Here is an 11244-nt window from a genome sequence, read left to right as displayed (position 1 = left end):
TGCGAAGCTATCATTGGCCAACACAAGGAAAAAGAAACACAAAACTATTAGACATTTTTTTAGCATTGATGATGAAGCTTGAGCCATAGGAGACCACCCAACCACTGACCACCACATCAAGGATGGCATCCCCCTTGCTTTGTCATGAGCTTGCACACTTCAAAATCTCAAAGGAACACCATCTTCTTTGTGCCAGTGAGGATACTTCAACAATAGTGTTTTGAGAATGTGTTGTATAGAAACACTCTCTATGAATAGGTCCATCTAAATATATATGTAATTGATTGAGGGTATTACAAATAATTGACATATGTGGAACTTTCTCTATCGTAATAAATAGTTGTCGACACTTGTTTGTTGATCAAAGATGATGACGATGGATGCCGAAGAAAGAAAATTGATCATTGTGCCTTCTGATGGAACAACAATCCTGAGGAGTGCAATTGATGAAGCCAAATAGATCTATCTAATTCTAATAGTTGATTAGAGGTGCTGAAGAAGAGAGCATTCAATGCCTCGATTGATAGCTTGTAGCCCCTATTGATAGAAACAATGATCAACTATTTGAAAAATAGAGATCATAGTTCAAGGTCTTATGATCAACATCCTTTAGCAATCATTGTAGTCATGTCGCTTGAGGTGTGAGGAAAGTGATGGACATTGGATAGTCTAATGCTGCCCTTTTTTTTAATTTTTCATGGATCCCTGCTTCTAGAAAAATCCAATTGTACCTTGCCATCAATTTGATGATCAACTCCAATAGCTTCACACCATGAGCGACTGATTTTTCAATCAATGCACCAAAAATGAAGCATGGAAGGAATAAATCTCCCGGGAATAGAACCAAATCAAAATATATGCCGAGATTTAACCTCTCACTCATGAAGCAAAATCAACCTCAATAAGAATCTCAATAAGATTCTCCCAAACTTTGAATGGTGCACCACAAATCACACACCAAGGAGTGGAGGTACAACAATGGGGTATAACACAAGCTTATCTAGCTTGGTAAATAGAGTATCTTTAGATACAGAAAATAGATGGGTTGCAGTCCATTATGAAACACATGAAGAATTTGATGTTGTATCTGTGTATGCTCCATGCTCTTCTCAAGAACGTACCTCGTTATGGACTTCTCTTATGCAAATTCAAAGTCTACTAATCATGGTAGGTGACTACAATATGGTGGAAAAAATTTTAGACGAGTATTTGCATAAAGGATAGGTTATAAATGGATAAGAAAAAGAGGCCTAGCTAAAAATTGCTAGCTGAAGATGGTTACATTCCATGGATTGATTAACGTAAGCAGCAACATAGGCTTCGTATGGTCAAACAATCAAAAAGGTATTGCTCTAAGGAAAGCTAGGATGGACAGAACATATGTGGCCTCAGGTTTGCTCTCAACCTTTTCAAGTATCAGCTATAAGGTAAGTAAAGGCCTAGACCTTTCAGATCATTACCCAGTGTCTTCAATTTTCTCTTCTAACACTTAAATCATTAAGGCTGGATGGTTCCATACAGATCCCGCCCTATTTAAAGATAGAGAAATCAAAGGGCAAATAAGTAAAATTTGGGACTCTATCTTTGCTAGCTATAAATTTCCTGTGAAAGCTTGGGCTAAAGCAATTAGAGAAACTCAGAATGTTTTAAAAGTTGCTAAATAGGCAAAGATTAACAAAAGAAAGCTGGAGAGAAGCTCCAAGTATGCTCTTCTCACTGAACTGGAAAAACAAGTAGATCTAGATAATGAGAGGGCTTAAGACCAAATTCTGGATATCAAAAGGAGCTTAAGGAAGCTAGAAGAGGATGAAGTAGAAACAATTCGCATTTATCTTAGAACATGGTGGACTGCCAAGAAATGTTCAATGTATTGAAGATGAAAAAAGAAAAAGATCTAGTACCTATGCTCCAAAAGAAGGATGGCTTGATTTCATTAAACAAGGAAGAGAATCTAGAGACAGCTCAGGTTTTCTTTGAAGATATGTTTTCTTCCCCTAGTCAACAATCCCCAAAAGCTAAACTGGCCAGAGCCAAAATAGCAAGAATGAGACCGAAAGTAGTACCACAATCCTTAGCAAGAATACTAGATACTGATATCACAAAGGAAGAACCTTTAGATACCATAGACAGTCTATCTAATGGCAAGAGTCCAAGCCTAGATGGACTTCCGAACGAATTCTATAAAGAATTTAAGAACTCAATATTGACCCCTCTAAAACTTCTTGAAAGGAGGCAATTAAATTTGGTGCCCTTCTTGCAAATATTAACTAGGGAGTGATCAAACTTATTCATAAGAGAGATGATAGAGCTAAGCCATCAAATTGGTGGCCCATAACCTGTCTTTCATCACCATACAAAATATATGCAAAAGCTCTAGCTAGAAGACTTAGCCCCCACTTAGATGGATGGCTTAGGAAGGAACATAAAGGTTTTGTCAAGGGTAGATTTATTCTAGATGCCATCATCAGTTTGTGGGAGGGATTTGAATATGCCCAAAAAAATAAATGTCAAGACTTCCTATTCTTTAAAATTGATTTTGATAAGGCCTATGATCAATTAGACTGGTGTTTTCTTTTACAATCCTTGCAGGATATGGGCTTGGGAAGAAGATTCATCAGATTTGTAAGCACCTTATTTGGTAATGCGAGTGCTAAAATGGCAATAAATGGTGAGCTATCAGCAGCATTCCTCCTCTATAGGTCCATTAGACAAGGTTGTCCACTTGCCCCTCTCCTATTTGCAATAGCTTCAAATGCACTAGGCTGGTTAATTGAGAAAGAAGTCAAATGGGGCAAACTCAAAGGAATAAATTTACCCAACAATAATAATATGGTTCTGAAATTATTTGCAGATGACACAAATGGAACAGTAAACAATGATCCCTCCTCCATAAAACCCTTTTGGAGACGTATAAAAGAATTATATTAGGCATCAAGATTTGTCATAAACCCTAGTAAAATTGGCATTAAAACTTTAATTAATTCCCCCCTTTATGGTTGATTGATACAGGATGCAAGGAGCTGGAAGATGGTAAGGTTTTTAGATTATTGGGAATCCCAATGGGGTTTGGGGTCTCAATGAAACAAAGATGGGAATGGGTGCTGACCAAAGTTTAAAAAAAGCTGGAATATCTCAATGGGCTTCAATGCTCCTTTCCTAGAAGAATGGTGGTTCTAAATCACATTCTAAAACCCTCCACAATATATTTCTTAGCCTGTTAGAGACTTTCAAAATCTGGAATCATGAAGTTGGAAACACTTGCCATGAATTTCTTACGATCAGGTAACAACAAGTAATTCAAGATTCCCAAGGTTGCCTAGAAAGACTACACTCTTCCAAAGGAATTGGGAGGACTAGGACTCCCAAACTTAGAAAATTTAGCCAACAAGATGGCAACAAAATGGATCCCAAGAACTTTTGACAAATAATTTTTACTAAGGATGAAACATCCCTCTCCGAGAAAAGAGAAGAGAGGGATGTTCCAGAAGCAAAAACTAATGTAGATACTGATAAGAGTGCTTGTGGACAAAACCTTTTTTTTTGCTTCGATGGTTTTCAAAAAAGAGGGAGGGGAAGAAAAAAAAACAGATAAAAAGTACTGGTCACTTTTTATTCTCCATTATTCAGAAATGGAGAAAAGGCTAATCCAATAAGTATTTCTTTATGTACTTGAGATCCATTTTCTATTACGCCCAAATCAGTTGATGCATACTCAATCTTACAATTGATGAACCAATGAATAAGTATGAATATTCTTCCAATCGAACATCACGAAAATGAAGACTAGGGTGTACTCATAAAGGCCACTTGTAAGAATTTCTCTATCTTAAACTTTTGAAGATGGAAGGAGATGGATCCCCTGACAGTTGCTTTCAGTCAAGTTAAAGTCAAAGTCAAAGGATGCTCAGATTTGATGAGAAACATCTGGCTGGCATGGCTTACCTTCAAAGATCAAGTTGGCATCTCGCCAATCAGTAACTTCACACTGCCATCATGGAGTGCATCAAACTCTATCTGGCTTAGCATATTTCATGGCGTAATGGAGGAAGAGAAAATTCCTATTGCATTTAGGATGCTCAAAAATAAATTAAACAATGGTCAGACATGGGATTACTCTCGAGGGGACTGGAAAGAGTTGGATAATCTAAATAACCAATTTCAGCTACCAGGGGAAGAAATCACCTTGATATTGCAGAGAAGAAACTCTTAGGGGCCACACATTTACTGTACAATTCAATTGAATAAGGAATTTAACTTCAGAGGGATCTACTGGTTAAATAATAAACCACTTCTACCCATTCAAGAGAGAAAAGAGTCACCTAGCAAGCTAGTTAAGAAATTGAATAAAAGATGGCACATCAATTGGGGTCAACACACCAATGGTTATACAAATTCCATATGATTTGGAACTCTAGCATTCAGCCAAAAAAAGCCAGTCTTTTATTGCTAATTCAGTTTAAAGCAATTTGGACATGCTCCAAAGCTAAAAAACTAGGCATTGGCACTAGTCTCTACCCACGGTGCAACAAAGACGAAGAAACCATCCCCCGTCTCTTCTTCTCGTGTCAATCTAACCTAAATGCCCTTAATTTTTTTCTACAAAAAATGATTGTTCCTTTTCACCACTCAACCATTACATGGAAAGAACTATTGCTTGGAGAAATATATTGACTGATCCATTCATCTGGAACTGGCTACGCAATTTACTATTGTGGCAGATATGGGTTTCGCGTAATAAAAATTTATTTGAACAAGTCATTGTTGATCCAATGCATAATTTTAAAGAGGATTTTTTGTTTTAGGTCAAGTCCCAAAGGAAACAACTAGCTAAAGACTGCAATAACAAGCACCCCTTAGCCAAGAAGAAAAGAGAAGATCCGTACAAAGGACCGGGTATTGAGCTTGAGAAGTTCCTCATTCACGAAAGGAGCAAGAAAATGGAGCGTAGGGGAAGCTTGGTCTATTGCAATGTATGAGAAACCTACTGACAACACCCTTGGTGTAATGGAAGCTCAAGCCAGGAAATGAAAAGGATTTCAAATGTAAATAGAATTTAGTCTAGCAACTACATAGACTTCTCGAGTGGACCACTACTTACGTCCACATCGTGTAATACTCCTCTTTTTTACTTACTAATTCAACTTCACGTTTCATCCAAAAAAAAAAAGAGCAATGTTAATTAACTAATAATTTGCATGGTGCCATTAGTGCTTGCCTTGCTGTTGATCCACTTAAAGTCACCTCAAGAGAACATTAGAGAACTCATGGAGGAAGACAAAGAAAATAACACGATCCAACTCGTGGAAAAAGATTTAGTAAACTTTCTAGTCCTAGCGGAATTTACTTACTATTGAGTTATCGTTTTTTCCTAACCCACCGTAAGCTGCGGAAAATAGTTACTTACTAATTGGCAAGCCTAGTAGAAGGGGTAGGTACTAGGAAACTCTCTTCGATCCGAGAGACATTCTTAAGTTCATTAATGTCGAATCCACGTTTGATACACATATTGAACCCGACACACCATACGTAAAAGTTGGAGTGATGAGGTCCTTGGAATAACAAAATGAAAGATCCAATACTATAAAGATTGTGGTGATACAAACACATTAGCTGCCAGAATGGTGAGAGGAAGTAAGGAGTCTGTTGGGTGAATGAATTTGAAAAAAACGAAGGTCCTGGATCAAGGGATGAACTCAAAATCTGATGCAGTGATTATAAAGGATAAATAGTTACAGGAGTTACGATCGAAATATACCTGCCCCTGCGTAGGTGGCAGTCCAGCATTCCGCGGCTTTCACATTCGCTACATGCAGCGTACAAGACACAGGAACAAGACACAGTCCTCTGCTTCTAAGATCTTGCACTGGAGCTATAGCTGGCGCTGCAGCTCCCTCAATCATATTGTGAAGCTCCTCACTACCACTACCACCAGGGCCATTATTATTTTGCTGATCTGCACTGACAATATTACTACCGTTGCAGCTCAGGACATTCGGCCATGCTTTTCTCCTGGCGGCACCTGCCACATCCTGTTACACGCATTACCATCATACGACTGTCAGTACTGTCGCAACTCAAAATCGAAACCTAATAAAGCCAATTGAGTTCTACCTTCGGGCACGAGCTAGTCTTCATGTACGGTGAGCTCAATGCCTGCATTTTCCGTAGCAGACACCATAGAAAGACTTATTCAGACTCGTCCACGAACGTTTCGTTCAAACATGATGATATGACCACTGTCAAAGGTTTACCTGGACTTGATCTTGAAGGAATTTGATGTAGCCAATGGCTTCCAGTAATACAGATGCGGTGTCCGTCTGTGCTTATCAATCAAGAAAGAAAAGTGTGCTTAGCATTAGATGACAACCACATGCACCATCTGATCCGAATTTAAGATATTAGAGCCTCTGGGTAAACCTTGCCGAAAGGCGCCACCAGCTGTTGAAGCGTTGCAATGCGGTCGCCCAACTTCTCTTTCTTGGGTGTTTGCTGAGAAATCACAGATTTTTCTGTCTCGTTATTATTAGTTTTGAACTGTAAAAGCTGCAACCTTTAGTTTGTACTCTTCTTTTTTCTCTGAAGAGAAAAGTTGGTTTTCCTACTACTCCCTATAAAAAGCTGAGGCTATAATATGAAAGGGGACAAATTAAACTGTGATCTGACGAAGGGATATTTCGAGCGCAGAAAAAGAGAGAAATTTACAATCTCATTTCACAGGAATCACATGTACCTTGGTGACTGTGGAGGTAGTGGTGGGAGCCGAAGCAGAAGAATTGTCCATGCGAGGTCGTTTGATGAGGCCGGCTGTGCTGCTGGCTGCGGTATTGCCGCCCTCCGAGAAGTTATCACAAGAAGTGATGGATGCAGGAGTTTTCCTCTGGTCCAACAACACAACGGACTCTTTGCTCTCTTCGAAGGCGCTCTGTGTACATGACGAATCACGATTGTATTACTGCCGCTAATGCCGTCCTTTTTAATTAATGATATACCAGGTACTCCCTAGAGCCTAGTATTAGGAAAAATGGAATTATGTTCCCCTTTTCCAGATCATATCACAGCTGATAAATTCTATTCGATTGTCAGAATATATGGGCTTGATTTTGCTTTTACAACCAAAAGAGATGGGGATTCGGGAAGTCACGTTTGAAATCTCCGATCTCAATCTGATGTTGTAAGCCTAATGTGCCCGACAAATAGGACGAAAGACACAACATGCGATCACTAAATGCTTCGTTTTCACGTTTATATACAATACAAGCAGTTTCTGAAAACTAAAGCCAAGAAGTCCCTATTATTTTGTAAAGCTTAGGAATTATAATACCGCTGGTAAACTTAAGAACTATGCTACTACAACACTGTATCAAGCGTGTATGTGTATGTAATCCGATTGTGTCAGTACCTCCAGTTGCTGAACCCGATGCAGGTTGTTGCCTACAGCTTTGACGATCTGAGCGCCTGAGTTGACATGAGCAGCTATACTAACAAGCTGCGGGGTGTGTTGCTGCGGTACCATACTACTATTAAAGTACGGCAGCGGCCGAGGGCAGGTGCTCTGAGGACTCAGGAAATTATTCAGGTGCTGATCTCCCTGGAGGCCACGGCCGATGAAGGTGTTACAGAAATACAGCGGAGGAGGATTAGTAGCTGTACTGCTGGCACTGCTGGTGCAGCATGAGGAGGATATTGAGGAGGAGCTTATTGTAGGCGCTGCAGCTGCAGCAGCGCTGAGCTGGGCCATGATCATCATCTGCTGATCGTGGTCATGAGCGCTTCTGATCTGGATGGACGTGCTGCCGCTGATGGCGCGGTTAACATTGGCGGATGTTGACGGCCGAGAATCCGCGCTGAAATCAACAGCTGCGGCTGTGGCTGGAGCTGCAGCTGCTAACTTCGGTGGAGAGGCGCCACTGCAACTGACGGCATCTTTCAGCAAGTTGCTCATTGCAGCTGATGAGAAGTCATTCGTCGACGTACTTCCGGCCTGCGCCATGCAGTTAATGAAACTCCCTGCATGATGAACACCTCCTCTCCAGTTAGCCTCGGAGGGATTCACATTCACCTGCACGCTATTGACGATGTGTAATTGCTGCTGCTGCTGATAGAGATGATGATTTTGAAGGGGATTACGATCAGGTGCAATACTAGCACCGATTGAACTGCAGCTTACGTTGTCTGCAACATTAACATGTTGTTGCAACCCTTGATGATCATCACGGCGACGATCAGCTTGACGTAGCTGCTGCCAGCAGGCCCTGCTGACCAATGTGTCTGAGGTGCGGAGTCCACTCGAATGCAAGTTATTGTCGACCTTGTTAATGAGATGTGGATGATGATGAACGTACTGATGATCTCCTTCGATCTGCGTCTGCTGGATGAAGGGTGATGGTACCGTGCCGTTCATCAGCAACTCCACGTTGCTGGAAGTAGGACCTGCAGGTGTGGGGGTACTGTGCATGAACGAATCAGATGCCGCCACTCCACTGGTGCCATGATGTTCAACGTGGTCGACATTTTTGAGCCCGCGCTGCACCTGGTGGTGATGCTTATGGGAGGGTGCAGCGCCACCCGCAGTAGACCATATGGACACCTCGGCCATCATGTCGGGCTGCATAGTGGAAGCAGCACTGGTGGTACTGCTGAGACGATCATCCACAAAATGAGAGCTCCTCTGAAAATTGTTTAAACGGCCGTGATGATGACCATCATCATGATCCAGGGTACTGCCGTCGACCATGACGGCGAGCGGCGCCTTTACAACTTCGTGTGAACTAATGCTGTTGTGATCATGGTCATGTACTGGGTCATCGACATGAGCCGCAGCCAGATCATGGACGTGCTCTGGGAAAGGAATAGTATAATCTTTGAGCTGTTCCCAGGAAGCTTGCATGGCCGTCAAATCATGATGACCGCCGTGATCTAGAAAGAGGAGATCAGTTGACGACGTGCAGATGTTGCTGCTGCGCCCTGGATCAGCGACAGTGGGGAGTTCTTCCTGATGATTGTATACAGCCAGCTGGTCTAAAATTAGCCCTTGCTCATCGATGACAGCACCAGAAAACCCGTTGATAAATCGTCCGGTGGTGGAGGAATTTCTGCAAGAGCACACTCTTTGGGTTAGATTCTTAGACATATTTTTAAGGAAATTTAACGACTGCCTAGTATGTACGCGTATGTGGAAGAGACAAAATTAGATATGGTGCTCACAAAAGAACTTGTCCCCAGAGAGCACTTTCTGGATCATTGTAGCCATTAATGCTGCTGTTGGTACATGCAGAGGCGGCGTCACACAAATGTCCGGCGCTGCCGTCTGCAGCGGCTGCTGCCAGAGCCGGCTGCGACGGGGCCCGCGTCGACGACTGCCCGGACGTAGTACTGCTACTCATGATGAAGCTGACGCTGCCAGATCTGGCGTCTCCAACATCGTCTCCTAATTGGCCGCCCTGCGGCTGGTCCTGCATCAGACACATTGATGACGTGGGCGGAGACGACGACGCAGGTTGGGCGCATACTGCGACCTGCTGAGGATGAGGATATTGATGGGGAATATTACTATAGATGTCCGGCAGCTGGCTGCTGCAATCGGCGGTGCTTGGTGTATTCGTGCCGTTGCTTCTCATAAGCATGCTCCTCCATGGCCAATTCACGTTATTTCTCTCCAGCTGCACATCCTGGACGGCGCCAGACCCCTGCACGTCTACCTCGCCCTGATCTTCCTCCTCCTCCTCCTCCTCCTCCCCCTTCTCCTCCAAAACTTCACCTGGCTCTTCAGTTCGGCCAGTACAATTGCGGCTGTCATCAACAACGCCATAATGATCTACAACCAGAGAAGCAATGTTCTTCTGCGCCTCCATGGAATCCTGGTTGTGATTTACATCCCCTGCTTGATGATCACTAGTGACGTAATTCATGGAATGAAACAGCGCTGGCTGCTGCTGCTGATCGTGAACTTAAGCTCGCGAGATCGCAATCATCAGGTTCCGGCTTCAAACAAGGTGCATGAAGAGCGAGCAGCTACGTCTGATATTTGCCGTGCGGGATGATATATCAGGAAACAACCCTAAAGATCAGAGGGCGAGAGAGCTGCAAGAGAGACAGAGGGACGACTAGGAAGGACCACAAGAAGTCATCATGTCAACGAGAAGAAAAGGGGGCAAGACGAAATGAGAGGCAAGGGTGGAGAAATGATGAAACTAGGCGAGACGAAATGAGCACTGCGCCCCGTGCCGTGCAGGTCTGCCTTGGAGGAGGAGGAAAGCATAAAGCAAACGTCCAGGCTGGTTAAGCAAAATAATTTAATTAAACTGGAACAAATTTCAAAAGGCGATGAAAAAAAAGTCAGAAGCAAGGATCGCTTTGGCCAAGGCCTAGTAATCATAATCATGGGTAGGAAAAGAAAGGAAGACACATCAGTGCCTCAGACCTCTCTCTCTCTCTCTCTCTCTTTGTGCTTGGGGAAAATCTGATCAGAGTTTGTGTAAAAGGAGACTTGCGGAGGAGGAGGAGGAGGAGGAGTAGGTGTGTTTGTGTACGAAAGGATGTCGTGATTGTGACTGGACCAAAAGGTTGTAGTGGCAAGCAGAACCGTCCATGTTCAAAGTGTTATTTATAGCTGAATACCCTACATTTGTAAAGCTTGTGAATTTTTTAGTGATACTAGTGGTCGATGTTATCTGCGCTGTTTTAAAACAAGCTGCTGCTGCTGCAAATTGCCTTGGTCGGTCTTTCGCGCATGCGCCAACCCTATCAAAGTTCTCCACCCCCTCGCCAAGCTTTTCAGATTAGGCAATTATGCTTTCTCACACCACCGAGGACTCTGAAATCGACTCAAACTCAACTACTTCCGGGGAGGAGGGGGAGTGGAGTGTGTGTGTGTGTGTGTGTTTTTCAATTGGCCTTGTCGCTTTACATGTTGGACATAGATACGATTATGAATCATGATGATCATATCAAACAGAATTTTCTTACATGATATGCGGGTCTTCTTAATTAAACCTTCTTCATATTTAGCTAAGGCACATACATGTGCTTCTTCAGAGTTAGTGAAGGCACAATCACCGAAATATGGGGCAAGAATGCCAGCCTGCATGCACACAATCTCACAATGGGTTCCCGAGTGCCGAGAATACTTCCCTTGAACACTGGTCTACTTAGTACTAGCCTGTTTACCGCTCTAATTTTTATGGAGGACCGTGAACTGTTTCTTTCACTTAAGCCATGTTCGCCAGTTTTACGATCTAAGGCTCT

At 42.7% G+C, this 11244-nt stretch overlaps 1 protein-coding gene across 1 annotated transcript; it reads right to left on the bottom strand.

Annotated features, from left to right (window-relative positions):
- Positions 1-5403: 5403 nt before the first annotated feature.
- Positions 5404-10529, bottom strand: LOC148019536 (uncharacterized). Its single transcript, XM_087700799.1, has 8 exons — positions 9205-10529; positions 7400-9092; positions 6731-6922; positions 6418-6489; positions 6252-6317; positions 6112-6153; positions 5756-6029; positions 5404-5675 (listed from the first exon to the last, which is right to left on the bottom strand). The coding sequence occupies exons 1-8, from the start codon at positions 9906-9908 to the stop codon at positions 5404-5406; spliced, it is 3315 nt and encodes a 1104-aa protein (XP_087556925.1). The 5' UTR covers positions 9909-10529.
- Positions 10530-11244: the final 715 nt, after the last annotated feature.

The sequence above is a fragment of the Lygodium microphyllum genome, chromosome 19, assembly GCF_053477565.2.
Source record: "Lygodium microphyllum isolate KBCC chromosome 19, Lygodium_microphyllum_v1.1.10, whole genome shotgun sequence".
Lineage (NCBI taxonomy): Eukaryota > Viridiplantae > Streptophyta > Polypodiopsida > Schizaeales > Lygodiaceae > Lygodium > Lygodium microphyllum.
Note: the sequence above shows the minus strand (reverse complement) of the source record. Positions and strands in the feature narration are given on the sequence as shown.

What these genes read in the sequence shown, in the direction of transcription:
- LOC148019536 (XM_087700799.1), bottom strand. Translation starts at nt 9,908, where the DNA reads ATGAATTACGTCACTAGTGATCATCAAGCAGGGGATGTAAATCACAAC. An exon ending in ATCGGGTTCAGCAACTGGAG is followed by an intron (nt 6,923 to 7,399) that starts GTACTGACACAA and finishes TCATGTACACAG; the next exon opens with AGCGCCTTCGAAGAGAGCAA. An exon ending in AGACTAGCTCGTGCCCGAAG is followed by an intron (nt 6,030 to 6,111) that starts GTAGAACTCAAT and finishes TGCGTGTAACAG; the next exon opens with GATGTGGCAGGTGCCGCCAG.